The sequence below is a fragment of the Seriola aureovittata genome, chromosome 8 (genome assembly GCF_021018895.1).
Source record: "Seriola aureovittata isolate HTS-2021-v1 ecotype China chromosome 8, ASM2101889v1, whole genome shotgun sequence".
Classification (NCBI taxonomy): Eukaryota; Metazoa; Chordata; class Actinopteri; order Carangiformes; family Carangidae; genus Seriola; species Seriola aureovittata.
In genome coordinates, this window is record NC_079371.1 from 1,129,292 (window position 1) to 1,155,967 (window position 26,676).

General features: G+C 41.4%; 1 protein-coding gene across 1 annotated transcript; it reads left to right on the plus strand.

Annotated features, from left to right (window-relative positions):
• The first annotated feature begins 1,462 nt into the window (after window positions 1-1,462).
• ccdc69 (coiled-coil domain containing 69) lies at window positions 1,463-26,658 on the plus strand. Its single transcript, XM_056383320.1, has 9 exons — window positions 1,463-1,621; window positions 15,255-15,318; window positions 19,062-19,240; window positions 19,874-19,961; window positions 21,191-21,264; window positions 21,396-21,497; window positions 22,250-22,369; window positions 22,486-22,583; window positions 22,958-26,658. The coding sequence occupies exons 1-9, from the start codon at window positions 1,601-1,603 to the stop codon at window positions 23,124-23,126; spliced, it is 915 nt and encodes a 304-aa protein (XP_056239295.1). The 5' UTR covers window positions 1,463-1,600; the 3' UTR covers window positions 23,127-26,658.
• The last annotated feature ends 18 nt before the right edge of the window (window positions 26,659-26,676 follow it).

Below are 26,676 nucleotides of genomic sequence, written 5' to 3' on the forward strand. Positions count from 1 at the left end.
ATAAAGACACAAAATCACCACAGAGACAAAAGACAACAGTAAAGACAAAGTCACACTAAACTATTTCAAAACAACGCAACCACATTTCAGTCTGGGGGCTGGTTCCATGTGGGAGGTGTTTTACAGTCTGTGCTCAGAGGTCCATTGTCTCATCATCTGTCCCTGCTGTCAGGCCTGTCTTTATCTGTTCAGATTCAATTAATAACATACGAGAGAAATGAATATGAGTTATTGTATTTACATATCACACACACACACACACACACACACACACACACACACACACACACACACACACACACACACCCTGAGCTGTGACATCAGCTGTTAAAAATGTGATGATATCAGAAATCTCATGGGACGATTCACACGGAGGCTGGTGAAGAAGAAACACACGCGCACAAACACACACACACAAAACACACACACACACACACACACACACACCCTCCTGAACCTTCACCTGCAGATCAACACACTGATCACAGCAACACGTGGAGTTATTACAACATGATCACAAAGAACTGACTGTTTACGGCCTCCATATAAAACAGCACATAAATACATTTACTCAACATCACAGACTGGAGACTGTGACGTCAGCTGCAGCTTCTTCTGTCTGAAACCAAAGACACATTGTTTCAAATATGAAAAATCTGCTGCTGTTCCCGCTGCGGACTGTGACGGTGAGTGTTCTAGAACGCAGCTACTAACTTAACAACGGTAACTAAGGAGGGCGGGGTTTTATGTTGTCAACAAAATACGTTCGTGATGTCGAAATCACACAAATACTTACACTGTGTGATCACAAGAACTACATGATGAAAACATTTATTACCCATGGTGCCCCTGTTCGTCTGTGCGCCAACAGGCTACGTTGTTTCTCTTTAAATCAAGAGGAAGAAATGACATCAAAGTGAAATCTATAGAAATAAACCACATCAAGCAGCATTTAGGCTCATCGTGTATAATATAAGGACCAATCAGGAACGTTCTCTGGATAAACAAACTGTCTGTGGTCAGAAACACTGTGACACGCGGAGAGTTTTTGACGGCATTTAAAGTTTTTAAAGTTTTTTAAATTTTCAGCCACTGATGACTTCACAGCTTCTCTCAACATTACGGTAACAGTTTAAATCACAGACAATAGACCCATTACTGCGCATGTCAAAGTTTAACATGGTGCTGCCTTCATGAAATATGGGACTATACAAATCTGAGTATTTGTCGCTGTAACTCTGGTGCCGGTTTGAATTTTAATGATTTATTAATGTGCTCGACTCATGACAACATATTTTTATTTGGTGGTTATCATATATTTTATCATAAAACTCCTCTTCAGCCTATCCTGTTCCTTCTTACCTCTGATAGAGAAAGTTAAAATAAAGAAATGTTATAGTGACGAGTCTACCAAGAGTCCTTGAACGCAGCACAGATAAGCCCCGTCCCCCGTGGCCGGCGGCTGTAGCGGTGCGTTCACAGGAGTTTTTTCCGGAGTGTTTGAAAGTTGTCAACAGAGGGAAGAAGAAGAAGAAGGAGAGGAAGACGAGCGGAGAGTCTGAGCCGCTTCACACCGACAGCAGAGCTCGGAGGAGGAGGAATGGGCTGCAGCCACAGCAAGGTGAGGGACCCGGGCGGAAACCAGCGGAGTCTCGGTAGAAGTTGACTTTGTTTCGGGGGGAGGAGGTTCATTAGCAGGCGGCCGGCGGCTGCTGCTGCTGCACGGCCGCGAAACGTGCGGGGAATGAGCTCCGGATAATGGACCGTGTGCTCCGGAGTCCGGACTGCTTCAGTACAGAGTTTGTACCGGGTACAGCGGTGATGCAGGTGTCGAGCTGGCGCCAAAGAAAATCCCGCAGAACGTAACTTTGTGTCGTTTCTCAACATCTGTTTCTAATCTCGCATCGTGTTTGAATTTCAGGCGGTTTTTCCCACGGTGCTGTTTTTTTTTTTTAAAGATCATCTTTAAATGTTTTAGTTTTAAGGTTAATCCCTCTTTGAGATAAAAGACATCTACAGTGATTTTATGGCGCTTTGTGCTGTTTTTATCACCTAAATGTGTCTATATTGTCATGATATTCCATTAGTAAGTTCCTATGTGACTTCACAGTGACCTTGCTGTATTACATGGTGTTCTGTAATACTTTTCAATAGGGAACTTGTACTGACATTTCTGTTAACATCCCAGCAGTATGAGTCAGTTCCAGTCCTTTAATCTCCATGAAACCAGCACTTTAACTGTAAAATATATAACTAGTGACCTTACTGTTTGTATGACATCACAGTCATCTTGCAGTAATCTTCCTGTTGTTGTGCAGTGGTTTGTAGTATCTGTACTGCAGTACTCACGGCTGCGAGTCTCTTCTGCTGAGAATATAAAGTATCTGGAGTTTGGCAGCTGCTGTCTTCCTCCAGTTATTGATAGAAAGTGACGGAGCAGCCGAGGTTTCATGTGGGTCAGGGGTTTCCTAACCGAGGCCCCCGGGCCTCTTCGAGTTTAATAGCAATTTGTCAAATATAAATTATGTAGAATCTGTTATTGAATCCATTTTTATTGATCCAGCTTTCATCGTTTGTCAGTAAGTGAAAGTAAAAATAGGTAAAAGTCAGAGTTTCAGGTGAACTCTGTTGAAACTGTACGGCCATAATTAATGTAGATCACCTTCAGCTGAGCAGCAGCAGATATTAAATGTTGGTTAAATGTGCATCTGCCACATTGAAATAACAGCTGGTGCTGACTGACTGGTTAGGTTAGGTTACTGTAGTTTGTACCTGTGGATTCAGTCTGCAGTAAAAAGAGTTTTAACACACAGCACAGACAACACCACGTGCACGAAGTGAACATAGATAAGTTAATATAGATTGCCTCTATGCAGTGTTACTACAGTTTATTCATGTGAGTGATGCTGCTGGAATGAAGCTCTTTATATCATCTACCTGTCGTATGAACAGACGCCAGGTGAGACTGTGACTCACCGCCTCAGTTCTTGAGATGCAGCAGATGTTGGTCGTGACTGACGACCTGTTGTTTATCCAGAGGGTGGAAGAGTAACTTTGTTGGATTCACCGCTCTTCAACAACACACCTGTGAAATGATTGGCTGTTTTCCACTCGTAGCTCCATTACCAAGGGATCTGATAGGCTGGTATGTGACTGTTGGTTTCTCTGCCTGAACCTTTTTGCTGTTCTGTTCTGCAGCAGGTGAAAACCAGGTGTTAGAAAACTGAGTCTGCTGCTGGTGATGGATTTATGCTGCACATTCATCTGTTTCTCAGCTCATGTGCTCACATGTGACACAGGTTTAGCGATCAAAAGAAAATGAAGAGATTTTTCTTGCTCTTACTTTTCTGTAAACTGAATATTTCTGGGTTGTGACAAAGCATGTGATGACGTCTTAAGAGAAAATGAGTTTCTACAGAAATATTGATTCTTATTAATCATAATCTCTCTGCTGAAACATGAATGAATCCAAATATTCAGAGGAGCAGCTCAGTAATTGATCCTCAGACCGGGTTGTTTCACCACAGAACCAGAACAGAAGCAGACCAGTTCTAGAGACTGTTACATAACCTGAGACCCAGTAAAGCTTTGATTAGCTCAGAATAGAAACAGCTTGGTCAGAGAGGCTCAGAGTCTGAGCTGCTGGAGGAGGAGGAGGAGGAGGAGGAGGAGGAGGCAGTGTGGTGAATGATCGCTTTAATCCTGCTTTCATTCACCTGTGCTCACCTGCTGGACATTTGTTTGTAACATAGTGAAGACTCAGTTTAACAAGATGCCTGAATAAACAAACTAGAAAACAACACAGTGAAACATCTGCTTCAACAGCTGTTGAATGATTCAAATACTTCTGGTTTATTTAAACACAGATTTCTCAGGAACCTTCCCTGCAGCAGAAACACAGTCCTGTCTCTGAGCTCTCAGCAGCTTCCTCCTCCTCCTCCTCCTCCTCCCCTGATCTACGTCGTCAGCTGTGAGACCCGACACGGTGGAGCAGTGGTCGGCACTGACGCCTCAGAGCAACAAGGTTCTGGGTTTGAATCTGGGTGTAGAGGTTGCATGTTTCCTCCCACAAAAATACATTCATTGGTGACTCTAAATTGCCCCTTTATTTGCGTCTCCAACCTGAATGCTGCTGCGAAGATTTACCTGTTGTGATGTCATCCAGGTGTTTGACTGTGGACTCAGCTCTCTGCTGAAATCACCTGGACTCGATTGTTTTCACACATTTTAAACTTTAGACGTGTGTGCGTGTGTGCGTGTGTGTGTGTGTGTGTGTGTGTGTGTGTGTGTGTGTGTGTGTGTGTGTGTGTGTGTGTGTGTGTCGGAATCGCTGCTGCAGCTTCGACTCTTCACTGTGTAGTAACTCACCTGTCGAGCTCTGAACCTGTTGCCTGATGTACGTTAAACCACTTTATGTGGAGGATCAGACTGAACCTGCGTCAGTTCCTGTGAAATCAAAGGTACACGTAGCGATGTCGTTTTACTGATCAGTTCAGTAATGATCAATTAGTGGATAGGTTATCAGAGGTCAGGAGGTTGTGACGTGGAGCTGGTCTCCGGCTCTGTTGGTGACGTCACTGTGATCTTGTATATTTGGGGTAAAGTTCACGATGCAGCAGCTGCACAATAAAGTCCAACTACAAAACCGCAGCTGAGGGAGGAAGAGGAGGGAAAGTTTCCTCGTGCTTCAGAGCGACGGTCTTCAACACGGGGGTCGGGACCCTGTGGGAGGTCGAGAGGTGACCGTGTCCTCCGTGTCTGTTCATCTGTTTGTGTGGCCACACCTCTCAGGTCCAGGGTGAGCTGAGACCTCCGGCCCGGTCTTGGTCTCTGACTCACATCCTGACGGTGGAGTCATTGCAGCTTGTAATATTTTCCCTTTGCTATGGTGATGTAGATAAATTCTGACTGTAGCTGTTGAGAGAAGACGTCACATGAAGCCTCAGGATCTCTGCAGGTGGCTCAGGCCTGATCAGGAACCACCAGAGTCTGGATCTGACGAGGAGGAGCTGCAACAGGTCAAGTGTTTAGGTGTCTATGTCACAACTGAGGAACCTGAGGCCTCATTTATCAACAGAGTGACTAAGTGTGTGTATGTGTGTGTGTGTGTGTGTGTGTGTGTGTGTGTGTGTGTATTTACAAACACACACACACACACAATAAAACCCCTGTACTACCATCAACCAGTAGTGTTTTTATGTGAGTTTCATTTCAGCTTCCTTCACTCGCCCAGAACCACTTCCTGTTATTTCTTCAAGTGAGTTTTTATTGAAGCTGATTTTTAGTTCTGAGCTGATCATAGAATTGGTATCGGGGCCAATCGGCCATATTTTAATTGATCATATCACAGTGATGTTGATAGGTTTTCAATGCAGTGAGTCCCCGGGACCCACAGGTGGTGATTTGAGTGGGTCCCTGGGAAATTCAGTGGGTCCCAAATAAAAATTTTTTTATTTCTTATATTCTTCTATTTCTTAAATTGTAGTGTTAAACTCCTTTTGATGTTGGTATCATATGGTTATAATTAACAGATATATTCATGTATGTTCAAAATGTATCTGAAATTAAACAAATAAGATTCCAAATCTGTCACAGCGGCATGACATATAAAATTCAAATAAAATAGCATTTTTGTAGCAACATAAATAGCACCAAAATAAATTACTAAAATTCAAATGAAAACAAAATGGTGTCTGTAGCGCCAAAATAAATAATCCATAAAAGTGCTGATTTTAACACATAAACAAAACATTGTCATCACCATGAAAGAGTCAACAGATAAATTGTCACCAAAATCTTCTTGTCTGAACATCAACTAAATCAAATGAACTGAGTCAATCACTGTGAAACTTTTAGCACACACATGAAACTCAACGCAGTGGAAAGTCTGTTGAGAAACATAAAGTGATGCAGATATGTTTGTGGTGTATTGTAAGCAGCTTGTTAAGCTCCGGATTATGTTTTATTTATTTCATTACAACACGTCACTAGACGTTTAAACATTGTGGACATGAGTGAACAGCATCGAGCAGTGGAAACATGAGTTTATTTACTGCATCGCGTCAGGGACGCAGGACGTACCTAGCAACATCACTGATATCAGTTTGTTTGTTTTTATCGGTTTTTGCTAGTGCTACATAGCTAGCGTTAGAATTAGCAGCTGTTTATGTACCAGTTTAGAAGAAACGTGAGTTCGGCGTAAAACTTCATTCTTTTACTCACCAACATCTGTCTCCAGAGGTGGAAACTAACACCAGTGTAAACTCTTGTTTCTGTCACGTCTTGTCTTCTACTGAAGTTAGCATGCTAACCAGCTAGCCCCGGCCTGTTTCCCCATTGTAGCGTCCAGTCTGTCCTGAAGATGTAGCTGCTCAGACGACGTATTATAACCTCTAAAAAGACAAAGTTGTCTGAAGCTCTTGTCAGGAGACAATCACCTCCACCTGCTGCTGACAAGAAACCAGGTTCAGCAGCAGAGAAAACATAGAGAGAACCTTTTAATTAAAGCAAAATTAAAATCTGATCCTTTGTTAACTGTACTCTGCTGTGTCCACGTCAGCCTGTTGGTGTCACAGCTTCCTCATCAACAGTCGACTCTTCACTGCAGCCAAACAGCTTCTCTAAACGGCATTAACAAACCTACTAACGATCATTTTGATTATTGATCTCTCTGGATTCATCATTTAGTCTGTGAAATGTAAAGTCACAACTTCTCAGTTGCAGCTCCTGTGATTTAGATTATATTTCGATTAAAAGTGCAGCTCTACTTTCTTCTACTTAAACTTTTATCCACATCAGCTCAGTAGTTTAAACTGATTGGTCTGAAGGAACATGAGCAGATGAGGGTTATTGTTGGACAGTTATGTAGGATATGAGTTTAGTTCTGCAGCTCATTGGTCATGAGAACTTCTCATTCTCTATTTTTTCATTTTCAGTTCCTCTCGCTCGAGGAACGTTGGTACTTCCTGTTTCTTTTTAAGTTTCTGCACTGGATGGATCTTTAAATGGAAAATGAGGTGAACTTCTGAAGAAGGAGTGATGTTGTAGTTTCAGCTGCAGTGTGAACGGAGCCAAAGGTCAGAGTTCACACTGAGCAGCAGAAACTGAAGTCCTTTCAGTTAATGAGGTTTTTTGCTTTAAGTCTGGCCAACTCCTATTTTGAAAACATCTTCCTGACACCCACGTTTTCTGTGAGGTATCCATGTTGTAAAGTCTGGAAAACTGTAACCTCAGAGTCCATCAGAGCAGCAGACAAGTGTGAGTCAGACCTGGAGGGGAGACCTGAGAGAAAAACAGTCTCTGTGTGTTTGTACAGATTCATTCCTCCAGTTTAGAGCTGGATGTTCAACACAATGATTCATCTATCTTCAGTTTGTAAGACCACGTCTTCAAATGTCGACCATCAGTTCAAAACACACAGAGATTCAGTTACTGAGAAAAATAGAAAAACCTCAACATGACCAGTGAACAGACTCTGAGGTGACTCTGTTGTTGCTGTGACTCTGTGGTTGTGACTCTGTTGTTGCTGTGACTCTGTAGTTGCTGTGACTCTGTTGTTGTGACTGTTGTTGTTGCTGTGACTCTGTAGTTGTGACTCTGTAGTTGTGACTCTGTAGTTGTTGTGACTCTGTAGTTGCTGTGACTCTGTTGTTGTTGTGACTGTTGTTGTTGCTGTGACTCTGTAGTTGTGACTCTGTAGTTGTTGTGACTCTGTAGTTGCTGTGACTCTGTTGTTGTTGTGACTGTTGTTGTTGCTGTGACTCTGTAGTTGTGACTCTGTAGTTGTGACTCTGTAGTTGTTGTGACTCTGTAGTTGCTGTGACTCTGTTGTTGTGACTGTTGTTGTTGCTGTGACTCTGTAGTTGCTGTGACTCTGTAGTTGCTGTGACTCTGTTGTTGTGACTGTTGTTGTTGCTGTGACTCTGTTGTTGTTGTGACTGTTGTTGTTGCTGTGACTCTGTAGTTGCTGTGACTCTGTAGTTACTGTGACTCAGTAGTTGCTGTGACTCTGTTGTTGTTGCTGTGACTCTGTAGTTTTGTGACTGTTGTTGTTGTGACTGTTGTTGTTGTTGCTGTGACTGTTGTTGTTGTGACTCTGTAGTTGCTGTGACTCTGTAGTTGCTGTGACTCTGTTGTTGCTGTGACTCTGTAGTTGCTGTGACTCTGTTGTTGTTGTGACTGTTGTTGTTGTTGCTGTGACTCTGTAGTTGCTGTGACTCTGTTGTTGTTGTGAGTCTGTAGTTGCTGTGACTCTGTTGTTGTTGTGAGTCTGTAGTTGCTGTAACTCTGTAGTTGCTGTGACTCTGTAGTTGCTGTGACTCTGTTGTTGCTGTGACTCTGTAGTTGCTGTGACTCTGTTGTTGTTGTGAGTCTGTAGTTGCTGTGACTCTGTAGTTGCTGTGACTCTGTTGTTGCTGTGACTCTGTTGTTGTTGTGACTGTTGTTGTTGCTGTGACTCTGTAGTTGCTGTGACTCTGTTGTTGTTGTGACTCTGTAGTTACTGTGACTCAGTAGTTGCTGTGACTCTGTTGTTGTTGTTGCTGTGACTCTGTAGTTTTGTGACTGTTGTTGTTGCTGTGACTCTGTTGTTGCTGTGACTCTGTAGTTATTGTGACTCTGTAGTTATTGTGACTCTGTAGTTGCTGTGACTCTGTAGTTTTGTGACTGTAGTTGCTGTGACTCTGTTGTTGTTGCTGTGACTCTGTTGTTGTGACTGTTGTTGCTGTGACTCTGTTGTTGCTGTGACCCTGTTGTTGCTGTGACTCTGTTGTTGCTGTGACTCTGTAGTTGCTGTGACTCTGTAGTTTTGTGACTCTGTTGTTGCTGTGACTCTGTAGTTGCTGTGACTCTGTTGTTGCTGTGACTCTGTAGTTTTGTGACTCTGTAGTTGCTGTGACTCTGTAGTTTTGTGACTCTGTAGTTTTGTGACTGTAGTTTTGTGACTCTGTAGTTGCTGTGACTCTGTTGTTGTTGTTGCTGTGACTCTGTTGTTGTGACCCTGTTGTTGTTGTGACTCTGTAGTTTTGTGACTCTGTAGTTGCTGTGACTCTGTTGTTGTTGTTGCTGTGACCCTGTAGTTGTTGTGACCCTGTTGTTGTTGTGACTCTGTAGTTTTGTGACTCTGTAGTTGCTGTGACTCTGTTGTTGTTGTTGCTGTGACTCTGTAGTTGCTGTGACTCTGTTGTTGTTGTGACTCTGTAGTTGTGGATGTTGTTGCTGTGACTCTGTAGTTGCTGTGACTCTGTTGTTGTGAATGTTGTTGCTGTGACTCTTGTTTCAGTCTCAGACCCCGTCATGACTCAGAACATGTTTGAGTCAGCTGTAAACCTGATGAGGACCAGACGTTCTGGCAGAGACTCGAGTTGATCAGTTAAAACAGTGAAGTCTTTGTTTGCTTGTTGTCTGAAGTTTCTGAAGCTCCTCCTCCTCACATGTTGATTTGTCAAAAGTTGGTGTTTTAAAGAACAAATTTATAGATCCTTAAAAAATATTTGAGTTGGTTTAGAAAAATATTGTCCAATATATTATTGTAGGGCTGCAACTAAGTATTTTCATTATTGATTCATCTGCTATTTATTTTCTTAATTAATCAATAATTTGTTTGGTTTATAAAATGGTTTCCCACATTCTGAAATTCAAAATATTGAGTTTACTGTGATAGAAATTCACATTCAAGCAGCTGGAATATTTTTTATTATTTCTGCTTGAAAAGTAAATGAAACGATAATTCAGTTATTAAATAGTTGCATCAACTAATTGATCAGCTCTTTCTCTCTTTTGAAGCTGTAAAAAAATATCTGTAATAAATTAATGACACAAAATTCTTCAAATAATAAACATGTCCCTTTGCTTTTGGTTAAATCAATAATTTATATCCATCTTGAATTATTGAATTACATTAAGTTTTTTTTTCTTCATATTTTTTCCTCCTCGTTTAGAAACACGTCCCAGTTAAGACAAGACAAGAAACAGCTGTGATTTAAATCAAAACATTGGTCAGAAACATCACATTTATATATTTATTTTTAATAGATGTTTTCCTGCTGCTCTCGTCCTCTGGCTCTGACCTCATGAGTTTTTCTCAGACTGTAACTCTTCAAAGGAAACGTGAATAAAGTGAATGTAAAACTTCAGTAGCTGCTCGTGTTTATAACGACGTCACAGTGCGTTTGATAGTTTTTCCTCATGAACACGGCGCCACATGACGAGTTGTTTTTCCCCTCAGAGAACAGTTAATGACTCGACTCTCAAACCGCTGTGTGATGAGCGACAGGTGTTAAAGTGGATCCTGTTGGACGAGCTCAGGTCTCTGTCTGCTGCTCGAACGTGAGACATTTGACACGTCAGACGAGTCCGTCTCCGGGAGCGAGTCTAACCCGGTTCAGGAGAGTCTTCACAGGACGTGAAGTCTCATCCAGGAACATTCAAACACTCGGCAGCATTTTATCATGTGGCTGAGAGTCCAGCTGGAGACACAGGAGACAGAGGTGTGTTTGTCTTCTTGCAGGACCAGCTCTTAAAATCTGAAGAGGAAAAAAAAGACGTGAGCTTTGATTCCCGCTGCAGCGTTTCTCAGACCGCTGTGTTCTGTTGTGGTTTTCCAGAGGAGGAAAACAGTGATTACTGCTGTGCACAGACATGTTTGTTACCAACATGGTGGAGCAGCATCTGACACACAGGCTGCAGGACAACAGACTGGAAACAGCTGCTGCAGCACTGATCGTATTCCCAAAATTAAAAGTTGACCAGCAGATACTCTGACCTTTGACCTCAGAATCACTCTGTTAAATGTGAACACACAGACTCTCTTTAAGGAGAATAAACATCCATGAATCCTTCCTGAGGACGATCTTGGTGTGAAGTTTCTTCAGTGTCACGATGATCCAGTGAAGGTGTCTGATCCATGAAACACTGAACACAGATGGAGCTGGATGATTTAAATCTATGTTTGATTCTGACGATCATGAAAACAAGATAATCGATAAAGCGATTATTGCGCTGCATTCTGTTTCTCCCCCCCGTTAACCCTGTTACGTTTCACTGCTGCCAGTGTCGATGTGTTGTAGTTCATCTTATTTATTTATTTTTATACATTTTTTGTCGTATATATTTAGATATTATATATTTATTTATTTCATTTTTTAAATTAGTTTTTCTGTTGAATTAATTAAAAGTTCGAGAGAGTCCACAGTTAAAAAGTTTAATAAATGTGTGGAGTTTCCAAAGTCAATGAGTGATGGTGTAAAACAATCCTGATCTCAGTATTGATCAAAATGATCCTGATTGTGATGTTTACCATAATCAATCAGCTGTAAACCAGATGTGAACAGATGCAGGCTGAAGATCTCCATCTGAGTTAAAGTGTCACATCAGCATCACTGTCGTCTCTGACTCTGTAGAGGAAGTGAAGGAGGCGTTTCCTGTTTCGGAGGAAAAGACTCACAGGTCAGAGGTCAGAGGTCGCCTTTGTTCAGATTAAACCGTGTGAATGTGTCAATCGCTGAAGCACTGTGTTTGGAAATGAAGCAGTCGTCCCATCCAGTGATGTGTCATCATCCTGTGGCGTACGTTATCACACAGAGACCTCGGTGTGATGTCACATCCTGTTTCAGGTGTGGTGCCCTGCGGTCGGACACCATCTGACTTCTCATGTGCTTCATCTGCAGCACCAGGGACCCGCGGCTTTTCTTCGACTTTTATTCTCTCAACCTCGAGGAAACCTGCTGCTCTTTGGCTCCTCCCACGAGGTTTAAACCGGCCAATGAGATGATTTATGTTCACCTGTGGAACATCTGCAGAAAGTGGATGTGCTCTCTGAGCCGTCCTCACGGTGGAATGAGACGTTGATGCAGGTTTTTCTAGAAGGTGGAGAGTTGTACAAACAGAGGAGACGCCGCGCTCTGATTTATGGCCGTTTTAAAAGCGAGGGCCCCGCGACGCCTGAAGGAACATATGCTGCTCCTCCTCCTCCTCCTCCTCCTCCTCCTCCTCCTCCTCCTCCTCCTCCTCCTCACACTGAGCTGTGAAACGCACGGCGACACGCTGCTGAGCTCCAGCTCCACGTCTCCTCCTGAACCCAGAGACGTGTTTAAACCACCGAGATTTATTGTTTCTGCTCCCACTTTAAATAAAGTCGGTGTCCAGTTTGCAGAGCAGAGTTTACAAGTGTTTATACAGTGTGTGTGTGTGTGTGTGTGTGTGTGTGTGTGTGTAGCAGTGTTTTAGGGTGTGATTGTTTGGCCTCACTGCTTGAGCAACGAGTGTGTGTGAGGCAATACAGTAAGCATTTCAGTCAGTGTGTATTGTCTGTGCACATACAACGTGGCCTGGAGTGTGATCTTTCAGCTGCAGTGTGCTTGAGCTATGACAACGTGTGTGTGTGTGTGTGTGTGTGTGTGTGTGTGTGTGTGTGTGTGTGTGTGTGTGTGTGTGTGTGTACCCTGAGCTGGATTGGATGTAAATCAATTTCCCAAATAATCATGATTTTTGTTTGAATGATCCGAACTCCAGAGACAGTGAACGCGTCCGTCTCTTTCTTGGTGTGAATATAAACATGTCGACTGATGAAAAAGAAGAAATGTTCTGATGTGTCGTCATCAGATTTTATTTAACTCCAGGCTTTAAAAACTCACCAGTGTATCCAGATAAATCAATAATATAAAGAATCAGCGCAGGATGATCTGATCACTTCCTGTCATCACTGACCTCCGCTCAGAGTCTGTGGGTTGAACTTCCCTTCAGCTGCTGCTCGTGTCAGACGACATAGAAAATAAACGACTTCCTGTCTGAACGTACAGTTGGTACTTGAAGCCATTTGTGCACAAAAAATCAATCAATATCTAATACACCGATCAGTCCATGTTCAAATCCAGACTCAAAACTCAACTTTTAATTTGTAATAATGTTGTGTTGTATATTTTTAGTTTTTTTAAGTCTTATTTAAACTCATGTAAATCATCTCTGGGTGTTTTACATATGAATAAAATGTATTATTATTATTATTATCATTATTAATGAGAATAATTCCTTTAAATTTGCTGTAAACTCTGAGGTTGTTGAACAGAATCTTTTGTGTCTGAAAACGTCACCGTGGACTTTTCTTCTGACAGTTGATTGGTTTAAAATGCGCAGTGAGACGGAGCGTGTCCTCGTCAGGAGGTGAGTGCAGGTGTGAGGAAGAGGAAGCTCGACTGGTTGTGAACAAACAGTCGTCCTGTTGTCCGGAGTCAGAGCTGCAGCTGAACTTACGTAACGCAGGAAGAAAAGAGGGAGAGCAGCAGCGTCGCTCATGTGGACACTAATGAGCGGGAAACTGGCAGGTCAGAGTCAGATTTCATAACTAACCCACTGATCCAGTTTAACGCCAGACCTGGAGCGGGACTCGGCCGCTGAGGGGGCGTCCCGCCACCTCCCAGAATGCCCTGCTTCATGTCCCCGGCAGACGGGATGTGATCAGGATTGTTATGAACCAGACTCTGAAGTGTGAGCTCAGAAAACAAATATTTTCTGTCCCTTCACCCTGATCTGATTTTAAAAATAAAACCGACCAAAAAAGGTTTGAACTGAGGCGGAGGACAGAGCGGAGGATGTTGACCTTTAGATAGAGAAGAAAATGTTTGAGAATTATGTCATGAAATAATATTAGAAATGTGTTTTATATATGGTTTAAATGTGGTTTGCTTAAATAAACTTTTTCTGTATCTACGTGGGACATTTACAAAAACAGTGAAGAAACAAATCCCCAGCTGAAACCACAATTTCTTGATTTTCATTAATAAAACAAACTCATATTTTTCTGCGTTAACTGTGATCAGATTTTTTAGCTCATTCATTCTTTAACAAGTTTTCTGATTTAATATTTGAGAAATTTTTATTCCTCCTTACTTTTTTGAATTGTGGAGAAAAGGAGGATCTTCAGTCTCCAGGTGTTTAAAGGTGAAGCTAAACTCTGGATCAGAGCAGATGTTTGAGTGACATCATCTCTGCTCAGTGGTTTTAGTTGTGACGCCGCTTCTTTAAAAACTTTTATGTAAATGTGTCAATGAAAATGAAAATCTGCAACCAGAAAACCGTCAGAATAATTATTTTGTTCGAGCTCATAGAAAGTGTTTAAGTTTCCGTGACAGCGACCTCTAGTGACCTCACTCGTCAATGAGAATATCAAAAATAAAGGAGGAAGTAGGGTGCTGTTGTTATGGCTCCACAGGCTCCGCCTCCAAAGCAAAAACTGAAACTTACTGTTTTTTTTTTTTTTAACCTAATGTGAGTTACAGTTGAATAATTAAAGAGCTGAACCACCTGAAAACCTGTCGTCACTATTCAAGTTCTAACAAACACGTCGTGTCAAACAGCTGCAGAGACTAAACTCATCTGCTGCTGCTTGTGTCTGAACATCAGTGTGACAGACGCTTCGTTAGTTCGTTCGCTGCTGAACCCGGCAGGTCGGACAGACTGGAATCCACCGCTGCTCATTAGACTGTGGAGGCTTTGACGCCTTGTTACCAAGGTCACGGACGATCGATTGCAGATCAATGAGCAGAGTGGTTTGTCAGTCAGCACGTGACAGACTGACAACAGCTATCGCCTGTTACTGTCTGTGAGTTTCACAGTGTACATTTTGTTATTTATTATTTATTCATTATTATTCCTGAATTTCCCCCAGGAGATACATAAAGTAAATATCTATTTTATAAAATCATGAAACAGTTAAATTTCAGATTAATCAAATGAATTGGAATAATCGTCCTCATCTCATTTTAACCAAGTAGTAAACGTGACTTTAACCTGAGAGGTGTCCGATCATTAAACTCATGCAGGTTGTATCAGACAATCACGAGCTGGAGGATGTTTTCATTTGATATTGATCGTTGATATTTCTGCTTTATGACAAATATTAGGGACAAATTAAGGAAAAAATCAGACATTTTGAGAATAAAATCATATTTCAAGAAAAAAGTCACATTATTACAAGAGCAAAGTTGTAAATTTTACAAAAAAGTCATAATACATTTTTTTTCTCTTGAAATTTTACATTTTTAATTCTCATAATATTATGACTTTATTCTTGAAATATTTATTGAATAAATTTCAGATTCCTTTTTTTACCTCAGCGTGGCCCTAATACTTTGTCGTACTACTTAAGTCCATCACTGGTTTGAAAACAAACCTGTCAGACTCTTCAGATCAGTCTGTTCTTTGTTTGTTGAGGCCGTCACTGAAACTTCTTCTTCTTCTTCTCTTCCTGTCGTCATCAGAAGAAAAGCAAAGGCAAGAAGGGAGAGAAGACTCAGAAAGACAAGAGCCGCCGAGATGAAGGAGGTGAGTGGCTTATAAACATATCTCTATTTGACTCTGGGTTTCCTCCTCCGACTGTTCTCAGCCTCGTTACTCTCACTTCCTGTTTTCTTGTCTTGAACCAAGACGAGACAGATGTTGGTCCATACAGCTGCTAACATGACTAATGTGAATATTAACATCTTTTTCTGCTGCTCACATATACAGTGTCGCAGGGACGATGTATTTTTGTAGTCCACCCCTGAAGTTAGCATCACCCTGGCTCCCTCCACAAACAGCCAATGGGATTTCTCCATTGTGTTTTGGATTATTAGAGAAAATAAAAACAGTTTTTGATCCTGACAGGTTTAGTTCAGCAGGATCATCTTCACTAATGAACATCACTTTAAGATGTTTGGAGCCTCAATACAATCAGCAGAAGTAAAAAGCTGATGTTTGGCTATAAACCAGCTACAACACGGTCACATGACTTCAACGTCACAACCACTCAACTTCAACTTGTAGTTTGATTTAGCATTTAGCATCTTTTCAGAACGGTTAGCAGAATTAGCATCTTCAATCAGCTGTCGTTTCACTTGGTCTCAGTGTTTTCCATGCAGCTGCGATGATGCTAAATCTTTGTTCCTCCACACCACCACTCATTTATAAATCTGTTTCAAACTGTCAGTTTATTATTTAGCCTCAGATGATGTTCCATCAACACTCTCCTCTGTCCGTTTATATACAGATATTTACTGTAAGATGAAAGCATGAACATAAAACCTGCTCTCCAACATCTCGTCAGGTATTTCTACAGTTAGAAGCCTATATGGTAAATATATGTTATATGTCGTGACCAGCGAAGACATGTAGTGACTCTGACATCAGCCTGTAATCAGGTGAAAACACCTGGCAGTTAAAAACAATCCACAAAGATTCAGATCAGCTGGCAGGAAAAATGAATGTGATTAAATAAGAAGTGACAGTGTTTATCGGCTGCAGCTCCAGAGTTTCCCAGAACAAAACATGACAATTACCAAAGTGTGACCTCACCCAGGAGAGAACCAATGAGAGAGAGAGGAGACAGGTAGAGGAGGGAGCAGAAGAAGACACAGAGGAAGAGGAGTTTAGACTGTGTCAGAAGTGTTTGAATGAATCTTCAGTGTGAGGGTCAGACTCATGACTCGCTGCGCTGAGCGTTCACTTCCTGCTATTTACGAGCAGAAACCACTCGTTCACAGCAGGAAGGTACGAACACACTGTCGTCATCTCTCCGTGACTCACGGAGCTCGACCTGGAAAATAAAGAATACTGAGAAAATCCACTTCCTGTTCTATAGCTTTTCAAACTTGTTGATTTAATATCTGAGTTTGGATTTAGTTTCCAGACTCTCTAATAAATTAAATTTCTCTACAAAGAATTCTTTTTTTTTATTTAACAGAAGAAGCACAGAAGAACTAAAATGAGCAAAATTGAGATTTAAATAAAGAAATATCTGATCAGAGAAAAAGCAAATGAGATTATGAATCAGTCCAGACATTCAGCGCCAACTTTCCACAATGGACTCTTTGATGAAGTATTGAGATTTAATATCCGTCCCTTCTTCAATCCAGTTCATCCCTAATACACATCACTTCTTTAGATTTAAAGGTCTCCCCCAGTCTAAAGGTCTGTGTCCATGTGTAGTGTGATTATAGATCAGCTCTAGCTTCTATATTAATACTGTGAAAGTATCAAAGCCTCAGTCCACAGAGAAATGCACACAGCCTGTATTCAGAAACTGAGCCTTAAAACCAGCCGTCAGGACTTCTGGAACTTTGTGATGTCACAACAAAGCAGTCACCAAGCCCCGCCCACCTGGACCCACCATCCAAACCTTGCAGGATTTGGTTTCTCTGAGTGTTTTTACCTGAAATCTGCTATATTTTTATTGGATCACTCAGAAAACAGTCAGCCAATCAGAAGAGAGGCTCAGAGCCTCCTCTCTTCTGATTGGCTCACCGACCTGTTGTTACTACAGCTGCAGAGAGAAGCCTGAGAGAGGAGATGTAAAACTACACTGAGATGGTTTTTGGTTCTTAAAATAAATAGAAATAAATATAGCACCTTTCATACAAGAAATGTAACACAAAGTGCTTTACAACAAAGGAATGAAAAATGCATCACATGAAAAGACATAAAATGAACATAAAAACATGGATGTAAAATGAAAAACATAACCCTAAAAACAATGTAGAATTAGATGGAATATTAATAAAATAATAAATGAAATAATAGATAATTAAAAAAATGATCACATAGAAAGCATAAAATCAGTAAGACATCAACACAGCAGCATTTAGTGCTGAGCAAAGGATTTCCGAGCTGGTTAAAGGCTTTAAAAGCTAAAGTTTTTATCTTTCTTTTAAAAACACTCGGTGAGCTTCTTCTTCTCTGATATCTGCAGGTTGTGTCCCCGATGGTTAAAGAGTTAAATTAACTTTTATTTTGGAGTTCCTCATGGAACAATCCCGGGTCCCTTCATGTTTTCAGTCTGAGGAACAGTTATGTGTCTTCACAGGGTCCGACAATAAATATATTTACATGTTTGACTGCCCTTAAACATTTTTATCAAAGCGTAGAAGTGTTTTCTTCGCAGGTATCACTAATAAAACAAATTCATTTATCACCTCATTCTCTGTTTGTTCCTCATGACGATCACACGTCTCCTCCCTGAGAGACAAAGCTCTGTGTCTCAACAGTCAAATATCAGCTGAATAAAACTAAATCTGCTCTTTGTTTAAAATCATTTCACCAGAGACACGTTCAAACCTGCTTCTCCTCAATATGAACTGACGTTATGAGAAAAGAAAACATCAGTTCTTCTGTAAATATGAAACATTTTTTTACCGTGTTACATCACATACACACATTTTAAACCTTTGACTTTAGTTGTTTAGTTCAGGATGTTTTCTAACATGTTTCCTAAAGTAGAAAGTTTGAGATGTTTTTAAGATTGAAGCCTGAAGACATCTGGTCCATCCACACTGAAGACGTCATTGAAAGTGTGTGTGTGTGTGTGTGTGTGTGTGTGTGTGTGTGTGTGTGTGTGTGTGTGTGTGTGTGTGTGTGTGTGTGTGTGTGTGTGTGTGTGTGTGTGTGTGTGTGTGTGTGTCTACATGTCGATGATGTAACTGACAGGCTGATATTAAATTAGTCAGAAAAACTTCCTGAACGTTGATCTGCAAATTCAGGTGTGTGTGTGTGCGTGCGTGCGTGCATGCGCGTGTGTGTGTGTGTGCGAGTGTGAGAGACAGAGAGAGATTGTTGTATGTCTGTTTTTCAAATTTCCATGATGATGACATCATATCTCTGTGAAGTTTTGTGTTAACCCTTCGACGTCCGTCACTCAAACATCAACTTTTAATATGAAATCCATGATGAGATATAGAGCTGTCAATGATTAATCAAGTATTGGTAATAACCGTCAATAATCTGATTGATTAAAGATCTATTAGCAGACGCTGCAGAGGATGAGGATGTGGTGTAAGTGCACTTTGCTGTAGTACTGAGTTGTGCCACTAGTTTGCGCCTGAGATGAGTTAAATACATGATAAAACAAACTTACCGTCCAAGAAGAAGAAGTGTCTGCGCTCACGTCATGAGAGACAACAAACAATAAGGATATAGAATTATATTTGAATTATTTGTTTATTTATGTTTTTTAAAGGAGTTTTGTTTTGGTTCTACGCTTACATAAAGAAGAGAACTCACCTGTGCTGTCTGATCTCTGATTGGTCTGTCTGCAGGTAAACGAACGTCAGGTGAGCAGGACGTGTGTCTGGAGAAGCAGCTGGAGCGCTTCGAGTGGCAGCTGAGGACTTTGAAGGAAGTGCTCTCGGCCAATGGGAACCCAGAGAGGGCGGAGCTTCTCAAAGACCACGCCGACGAAGATGTGTGCGCCCTCGTCCTCAGCATCCTGGACAAGGTGAGAAGAAGAAGACTGAAGGTTCAGGAACAAGATCCAGCAAAGACACAGTCATCTTTATATTTATATGAACCTGATCCAGACACATAATAATAATCATAATAATAATCATAATAATAATAATAATAATAATAATAATAATAATAATAATAACAGCATAAAAAACATCTGACAGTAATTGAAGAGTCAATAAAATATGTAAAAACAATAATTTGGGATAAAACAATATAAATATTTATATTTTTATATTTACAATCACTAAATTCTTAATATTTATTTTTATATTTGCACATTTACAGAAATTCCTACTTTTCATTTGCATGTTATCGTATAGTATTTCTAATTTATCTAATTTATCTTATTTATTCTAGAGTCTGTTTCTATTCTTGTTTTATTTAAGAGATTTAAAGGAAGTTACTGAGTCACAGCTTCTGATTTCAGTTACACAGTTTTTTTCTTTGTTTTCTCAATAAACTCCGTGTTTGAAAGTTTTTCTTTCTTTTTACATTTTAACTTCAGGTTTTTATTGATGCTCAGGTGATTAAGTAATTACAGTAATCAGAGTTTTAGCTGCTGTTAACACTCCAGAGTCGTCAGCGCTTCTTCTTCATTTTGTTGTGATGTGATTTTCAGGTGAAAACGGAGACGACGGCCGATTTAAACGTCCTGCACGAACAGAAAAGTAAAAGTGCGACTGAGGAGCACGAGAGACACGTGGACGGTAACACGCTGCACATGTTTCCATCACGTATTCACGTATGAATGTGTTCAACACATTTCACATGATGTTCAGATCTTCACACACGAGCTGTTGCATAAAAGACACGTGGATTTCATTCGAGCACATGAAGTTTTATTTTCCTCGTGTTTCATCGTGAACACATGAATTCATGTGACGTCGTGTCGACAGTGAACATCTCAGCGTGTCGGACGCACGTCCAGGTTTTCTATAATTAGCGTGTAGCCATGGAGCTAACAGGCTAATTATAGCAGAGCTGAGCCTGATGAAAGTCGAATCAAGTCTGGACAGTGAACTTTTCTTAAGGAGGTCACTCAGTCCACCTTAAGTACATGAGCAGATGTGAGCAGCATCACAGACTGCAGCTACAATCAGCGTCAGCAACATCTCTGACTGGATGCTTCAGCTGTAGCTGCGTGTCCCTAATAAACTGACGCTTGTTCATTTCAACAGGAACTATGAACAAACTAAAACTTTCCTAAACTTCTCACCAGTTGATGAAACTTCAGTTCATGTTGATGTCAAACAGGGAGCTGTGGTGGGGGGGGGGGTTTAGATGACCTGCACTCTGGCGCCACCCTCAGGACAAACTGCTGGTTTTCTCTGTCTGTGTTTTCTGGTTGTAAAGAAGATCTTCAGTTTGACTTCCAAACAGATTCGGGGGGGGCCTCAGTGACTGGGGGGGGGGGGCATATTACTCGTTCTTACACTGTTATGAAAAGGAGATGATGAGGTGAATGAGCCTAAATGTGGTTAAAGACATAGGGCAGAGAAAACACATTATCACAGCAACAGGAATAAAAGAAGAAATAAAAATAGAAGTAAAAAGCTTAAAAAGAAAACGGTATAAACACAGAGGTCAGAGATAATTTTGACTTCTGGACCTCAGACTTGATCTCCATCGAGCTGGTTCCAGCTGGTTCCAGCTGGTTCCAGCTGGTTCCAGCAGGGGGTCACGTGACCGGGACGCCCTCAGTCTTTGAGAAGCTCTGACTCAGTTTATTATCAGCTGTTAATATATGATATCCTGTAGAATAAAATGAAAACAATTCACAACACATACGAAGATTAAGTTAATGTTTATATATGTAACTATGACTGTGTGTGTGTGTGTGTGTGTGTGTGTGTGTGTTGTGTGTGTGTGTGTGTGTGTGTGTGTGTGTGTGTGTGAGACTCATTGTTAAAGTGTGTGTTTGTGTCGTTTCCTGCAGGGCTGCAGAAAACCCACGAAGAAGAGAAAAATCAACTGACGGAGACGTTCCGCGCAGCTGAGGGCGTCCTTACGGTGAGAACGTGTGTGTGTGTGTGTGTGTGTGTGTGTGTGTGTGTGTGTGTGTGTGTGTGTGTGTGTGTGTGTGTGTCAGTCACATGACTCAGTGTTCATGTGGTGGTTTTCGCCCTCTGCTGTGGCTGCAGGCTGAAGTGGATCAGCTGACGTCGGAGCTGCAGGTTTACAACGAGCTGAAGAAGAGAGTCCAGGAGTCCACGTTCAAGAAAGACCTGCAGAGAAACATCCAGGTGTGTGTCAGGCGTTCACATCTCGCCTGGTTCAGTAATCAACTTTAATTAACTGTAATAAGCTTCTTAACAGGTTTAAATTTCAGGCTAATTAATAACTTGATACCTTGATTCAGAAAAACTCAAAGCAAAGAAAATGATCGTGATAAAAATAAAATAATAAAATACTAAAACAGCACGTGTATTAAAGTGAGTAAAACCAGAAATAAAAGTAGAAATAAAAGGAAAACAATCCAGAAAATAATCATAGAATAAAAGGACAAAACAGTAAAACAGCTTCAAATAAGTAAAGATAAATAAAATTCAATTAATTGTCAATTAAAATCCAGAAACTTCTTGTTGTCGATAAAACGTGTTTACACTATTAAAAGTTGTCATTATTCAGAAAGGTCCTCGTCATGTTACACCTGTTTATTAGAGCCTATTATATTTTAGTTGTTAAGATCAAACAACAAACAAACAACAAAAGACGTTAATACAACAGTTCAACAACAAAAGAAAGGAAGGAAGGGAGTTAAACACAATTGATAGAGATTATTTTATAAAAAGATTTATATTCAAACTCATAAAAATTTAATTTTTTCCTCTGAAATGTTTTTAATTATAAGAAGCAAATTAAACACAAATAAATTAAATGTTGGTTCCAAATTAAATGAATGAATTCAGTCATTTTTTTTTTCCATCTTCAGTTGAAACACGTCAGAGCTGATGACGATGATGTCACACACACATTGACATGTCTCTTCCTCCAGGCCCACGGAAGCCCAGGTGCATTCTGGGAGTCGGAGCAGGAGTCTCTGCTGTTCGTCATCGAGATGAAGAGTGAGCGTGTGCAGGACCAGAGCAGGAAGCTGCAGCAGATGGACGATCTGGTTGGTTCCGCTGAACGTTTACACTTTTACTTCAGTCAGATCTGTTGTTCACAGTCTGTGATCAGCTTCTCTTTGTTTTCATCTCCTCCTCCTCCTCCTCCTTCACCTGTTCTCAGGTGGAGAAGAACTTGTCTTTGGAGGATCAGATAATCCACATCCTGCAGCAGAACGAGGATCTGAGAGTCCGGATCGACAACTGCCAGACCCTGATTCAGTACGTGACTCCGGACCAGAACAGAGTTTTAACAGAAGCTCAGTCTGCAGCATTTTTTACACATGAACGTGGCGCCACCTGCTGGATATTGTCCGTCTGCTGAAACACAAGAAACACGAATCCTGAACCTGTCGAACCCGAGATAAAACGGTTTCTGTTCTTTAAACCTTTGGATCTGAGTCCTGATGCTGGTCTCTCCTGGAAGGGAACTAGGAATTATTGTACCTTAGATAAAATGAATCGAAACCCAAATCACTTTAGTGCTGAATACTGATTGCTAAAGATCCTGAACCGCACCTTCTTATTAACTTTGACCTGATTTTACTGGATCCCTTTGATCCCTAACAATAATCATTTGAACCCTTGTTTCCCAGGCAACTGTCGAAGGAGCAGCAGGACCTGAAGGTGGCGCTGGAGAGGCAGGCGACGGTGAACCAGAAGCTTTCTCAGGAAAAAGAGCAGCTGATGTTCAAACTGAGACACAGAGACTCGTGTCCGACCATCCACCTGCCCCCCATGGTGCAGGAGCTGGCGCCCAGATGACTCTGGATCCTCAGAGTCCTCCATGTAGATAGACACCAGACTCTGTGTTGGACTGTAATTATACTCAAGGTAACCTGCAGTGACCCGGTTTACTCTGCTGCTCTGGGTCCAGGTTTAAAGACTCTGATTATTGTAACATGATCCTGGACCCACCACAGTCCCTGAGGTTTCATTGCAGCAGCTGGATCCTCTGTGTATGTGTGTATGTGTATGTGTTTGTGTGTGTGTGTGTGTGTGTGTGTGTGTGTGTGTGTGCGTGTGCGTGCGTGTGTGTGTGTGTGTGTGTGTGTGTGTGTGTGTGCGTGTGCGTGTGCGCACTGTATCGAGCCAGACAACAGTTTCGACCTCAGATCATCCGCTCTGCTGATCTGATGTCAGTTCATCCGGGTTTTCGTTTTCATTGTTTTACTGACAGATTACTGATGATGGTTGAACCGGTTTGAACTGGTCCAACGTCCAGACCTGACTTCAGCTGTCGTTTAGCAGACAGGCTAGCTGATGCCTTCGCGTCTGTTTTGAACTCGACCACATCAGGACTATAAAACAGGATGTTGTGACTCGGCTGATACGAGACCTTCCTCTGGTTCTCTGTTCCCTCGTCGGTTAGCACTGCAGCGTTCACAGTTCACAGAAGTCCAGCTCTTCATGAACAAACTCACTACTTGTTTTATAAAATGTTGGCGTGACTGGGGCGTCGCACTGTATAGTTCTATGATCCACCTGTCCGCCAAAGTGCCTGAGACCACAATCAGACATAGTGACGTCCAGCTGGATCTTCTGAGCCGGTGTTGAAAGAAACCTTTTTTGTTTCTGCAGCCAACGTGGTTTACCTCCAAACGCTGAGGTTTCAAACTCTTCCAGTCCTCGTACCAGACTGACTCCACATCCCTGTGGTTCATGAGGAGGATGCCAGACTACTGTATTTTCCCAGGGAACATCAGTTTGAAAAGCTTGTCTTGCCGTCTTTCACTGTCGGACACTGAGCATCTTCTCGTGGGCTCCGAGGACGAGTTCCCTCCTGAGCAGCATCAGGACGGTATTTGAGAAGCTGTTACTGATCCAGTTTTCCCATAACTGAGTTTAGAGTTTACGTGTCACTTCAGGCTGTTGATGGTTCAAACCAATCCAGTCACAAAGTGAAGAAATTTAATAAAGAACTACTTTATGTTGGAGGCACCAGACACTTAAAGCTTCAAATGTTCCCCAACGACTGCAATCATTAGATCCGTAAAGGTCTGTCGGGTTCCTTCAAACCCTGTTAGTTTTTAATTTGTTAGTGCTGATTGGAGGTTGGAGTAAGAAGGACTGCAAGGAGCCAATGAGCATCTAAGAGATCCTCCACAGACCTCAGGTGGTTTTAGAGGATCTCTACCCTCTGATTGAAAACTAGGACCTTTAAAAGGTTGTTTTTGCTCAAGCGTAGATTCAGTCGGTTACACCGGGACGTCCTGAACCTGTCAACAAACCAATCAGAGCCGAAACAAACCCACGCAGACTGTGACTTTTCTCATCCTGTTTCAACCTGAAGCCAAATGTTTGACTCTTTTTCTACGCATGTGCCTTGTAAACGTCACTGCTCTGTTCACTGAGGCTGTTGGGTGAAGACCTCGCTTCCATCTCAACATCAGATGTAAAAACACAGTAAATACACAGTATTCAGGAGTTTGAAAAACAACCGTGTTGAACCGTCAAAGTATTTTTAGGGTTTGAAAGTGTTTGAGCCTCAGAATCAAATCAGTGACTTTCAGTTTTATTCAGTAAAAGACAATGAGTCTCTGTTTTCATCATGCTAGTGTCTGAGCTTGGAGGCTGCCAATGTCGACAACATTTGGATTTGGATCATTATTCATTTTTTTCATTCATCCAGTGAAACCTCCAGGTGTTAGCGCCCTCGACACACCTCCAGCACTAATGACAGACTCCATATTAGCTTCCCTGTTAATGCTCATCTGCTAATTGTTAGAATTTGAACATGTTAAATAATCTGTAACACGTTTCATGCTGTGAACCTGGTTACATCCAGAAATGATGAAGTGTTAGCATGTGGTAAAGTGCGTGTTGACATGTTCCTGTTTGCATATTAGCATTTAGCACAAATTACAGAAAAAGTACAGCTTGGAGTGGTAAAAGCTGAGTTGAGTGTTTAGCTCCACTCGTGGTACAAAAAAATCGTACAATCACAGTATTTACAGTTTTTCAGCTTTTGAACAAATCGTGTAGTTGCTAACGTAGCTACAAACTTTTAACAAATTGTGCAGTTGCTAACGTAGCTGCAGACTTTGAACAAATTGTGCAGTTGCTAACGTAGCTGCAGACTTTGAACAAATTGTGCAGTTGCTAACGTAGCTGCAGACTTGTAGCACACAGTCGTACCAGGCGGTGACTCACTGATCTGTCTGAACATGGTCCTGGAGGTTTAGGTGACTCACTGGAATAGCTGGTCAGCTTTTGCAGATGGTGAGCTAGCCGCTAACATGATAGCAAGCCAAAAATAGGTCAACAAGTTAGCTAGCTAGCTTGCTGTCAGTTAAAATCTGCTGTGCTCATGTCTTATTGAAGTTAACATGATTTTTAGTCTCCATCTTGTAAACATGGTGACGTTTAACAAATTCTCCTGAAACCTTTGATCTTCTATTAAACAGAAGTGCCTGAAAAAGATGAAACTTCATGTATGCAGTGTTGTGTGGTCAGTCCACAGGATTTTAACCCTGACATGTGACTCAGTGACACCGGAAGTTGTAAGCATGGAAATCTGCTCCAGTATCAGTTAGCAAGCCGACGAGCTCAGCTGTTAGCGATACAGGAAGTTAAATCAGTAAATTAAAGGCCGGGCTCCTGGTTGTTGACTGACTGATTGACAGACCATGATGCATCTGTTTAGTGAATCTCCAGCAGAGCCTGGAGACACTGGATGATGAAGCAGCTTCTAGGCTCAGTGGAAATCATGGGGAAGTGAACAACGGTGAAAGTGTGAGCGTCAGTTAGCCTGAGAGAAATCTCTACTTACTTTTCCACTGTGTCACTTCATCACAGTGAACAGAGTCTGCTCTCCGTTTACTGTCATGATGTTTAAATCATATTCTATAACGACTTTATAACCAGCCACACGACAATAATCACTGTCTCCTTCTCGCCTTTAAAAAGCTCCATAACTTGATATATTTTGATACTTTTTAAAGATGTGAAAAATATTTTGTCAGTTTAATTTTTCTTTTCTTTTTATGACGGCTGATGGGATTTATGGGACGTGACGTTTGTAATTGCCAAAAAAAAAAAAGAAAACAACAAAAAAAAAGTGTGTGAGTGTTTTGTCCTTCTCCTTATGCACTAGCACTTTGAGCAGTATTTCACCAGGAGTTTGTATAAGAGAGATTTTTGTTCCTTGTTCCATGTATGAAAACGTATTTTATCTTTTCTGGGTTGGATCAGAGTCCAGCTGTTTGTTTTGAACGTGCCTGAGATACGCTCAGAAATATATTTCCCTCTCTTTGTTTTTGGCTTGACTCAATAAAAAAGCTGCAACGAAAACTGACCAGCGTGAGTTTAATGT

Excerpts from the sequence above, each read along its gene's own strand:
- ccdc69 (XM_056383320.1), top strand. The coding sequence starts at position 1,601 with ATGGGCTGCAGCCACAGCAAG. Across the intron at positions 21,265-21,395 it reads CAGCTGAGGGCGTCCTTACG|GCTGAAGTGGATCAGCTGAC; the intron begins GTGAGAACGTGT and ends CTGTGGCTGCAG. Across the intron at positions 22,370-22,485 it reads TGCAGCAGATGGACGATCTG|GTGGAGAAGAACTTGTCTTT; the intron begins GTTGGTTCCGCT and ends ACCTGTTCTCAG.